The sequence below is a fragment of the Hippocampus comes genome, unplaced genomic scaffold (genome assembly GCF_001891065.2).
Source record: "Hippocampus comes isolate QL1 unplaced genomic scaffold, H_comes_QL1_v1.1 C16680932, whole genome shotgun sequence".
NCBI classification, from domain to species: Eukaryota; Metazoa; Chordata; class Actinopteri; order Syngnathiformes; family Syngnathidae; genus Hippocampus; species Hippocampus comes.
The window spans coordinates 1-685 of NW_017836534.1; the positions used below are offsets into that span (position 1 = coordinate 1).

The 685-nt window shown below is 50.7% G+C and overlaps 1 protein-coding gene across 1 annotated transcript; it reads right to left on the reverse strand.

Annotated features, from left to right (window-relative positions):
- Nucleotides 1–142: 142 nt before the first annotated feature.
- LOC109508880 (protein OSCP1-like) lies at nt 143–663 on the reverse strand. Its single transcript, XM_019858818.1, has 3 exons — nt 500–663; nt 343–423; nt 143–254 (listed from the first exon to the last, which is right to left on the reverse strand). Exons 1-3 carry the CDS (start codon nt 653–655, stop codon nt 147–149), a joined length of 345 nt encoding a protein of 114 aa, XP_019714377.1. The 5' UTR covers nt 656–663; the 3' UTR covers nt 143–146.
- Between the last annotated feature and the right edge of the window lie 22 nt (nt 664–685).

Sequence of the window (685 nt, forward strand, 5' to 3'; positions counted from 1 at the left end):
ACACACACACACAAAAAAAAAAAAAAAAAAAGAAATCCAAAAGTAAGACTTATTCTTGAAAGCCCCCCTAGTCCGTCCCCGTGAAATTCGACATCCAATGACATCCCCTTTCTGAGCCGCCCCAATTCCTAAAAGCCGCTTTGGTGTCACCTTATCCAGCTGGGAATTTGTGTCCCGTGGGGCACGGGACCGCTGACGGGGAGCGCAAATCGACCGTTGGAGTTCTGCACTTTGTCTTTGAGGAAAATGGACACCTGGCGCGCAAGAGAGAGCACAAAGCGAGGAGAATTATCGGCTGTATGGTCAACGCTAGGTAGGCAAAATCGTTCTTCCGACACTTACCCTGATGTGCATGTCCTGAAAGAAGATCAGAAGAGTTTGCCGAATCAGCTGGAATTCGCCGCTGGCTAACGGCGCGTACATCTGAAAGGAAGAAACGAGATCAAGCTTCCATCGGATCCCCAATCCGAATTGCCGCCACGCAAAGGCGTCGGCGCACCTCGATGAGCTGCCGATACGTCTCGTCCACCTGAGCCAAAATACAAGCCGTGTCCTTGACAAATTCCTTGATGGCGTCCATGTGGTTGAAGGAAACCAGGAGCAGGTCCCGGGGTCGAGGACAGAGGAGAACTTGGTACTTGAAGGCCATGGTCATCAAGTCGTAGAGCTGGAAAAAAATAGGAAA

What these genes read in the sequence shown, in the direction of transcription:
- LOC109508880 (XM_019858818.1), bottom strand. Translation starts at nt 655, where the DNA reads ATGACCATGGCCTTCAAGTACCAAGTTCTCCTCTGTCCTCGACCCCGG. An exon ending in CGTATCGGCAGCTCATCGAG is followed by an intron (nt 424 to 499) that starts GTGCGCCGACGC and finishes TCTTCCTTTCAG; the next exon opens with ATGTACGCGCCGTTAGCCAG. An exon ending in TTCAGGACATGCACATCAGG is followed by an intron (nt 255 to 342) that starts GTAAGTGTCGGA and finishes CTTGCGCGCCAG; the next exon opens with GTGTCCATTTTCCTCAAAGA.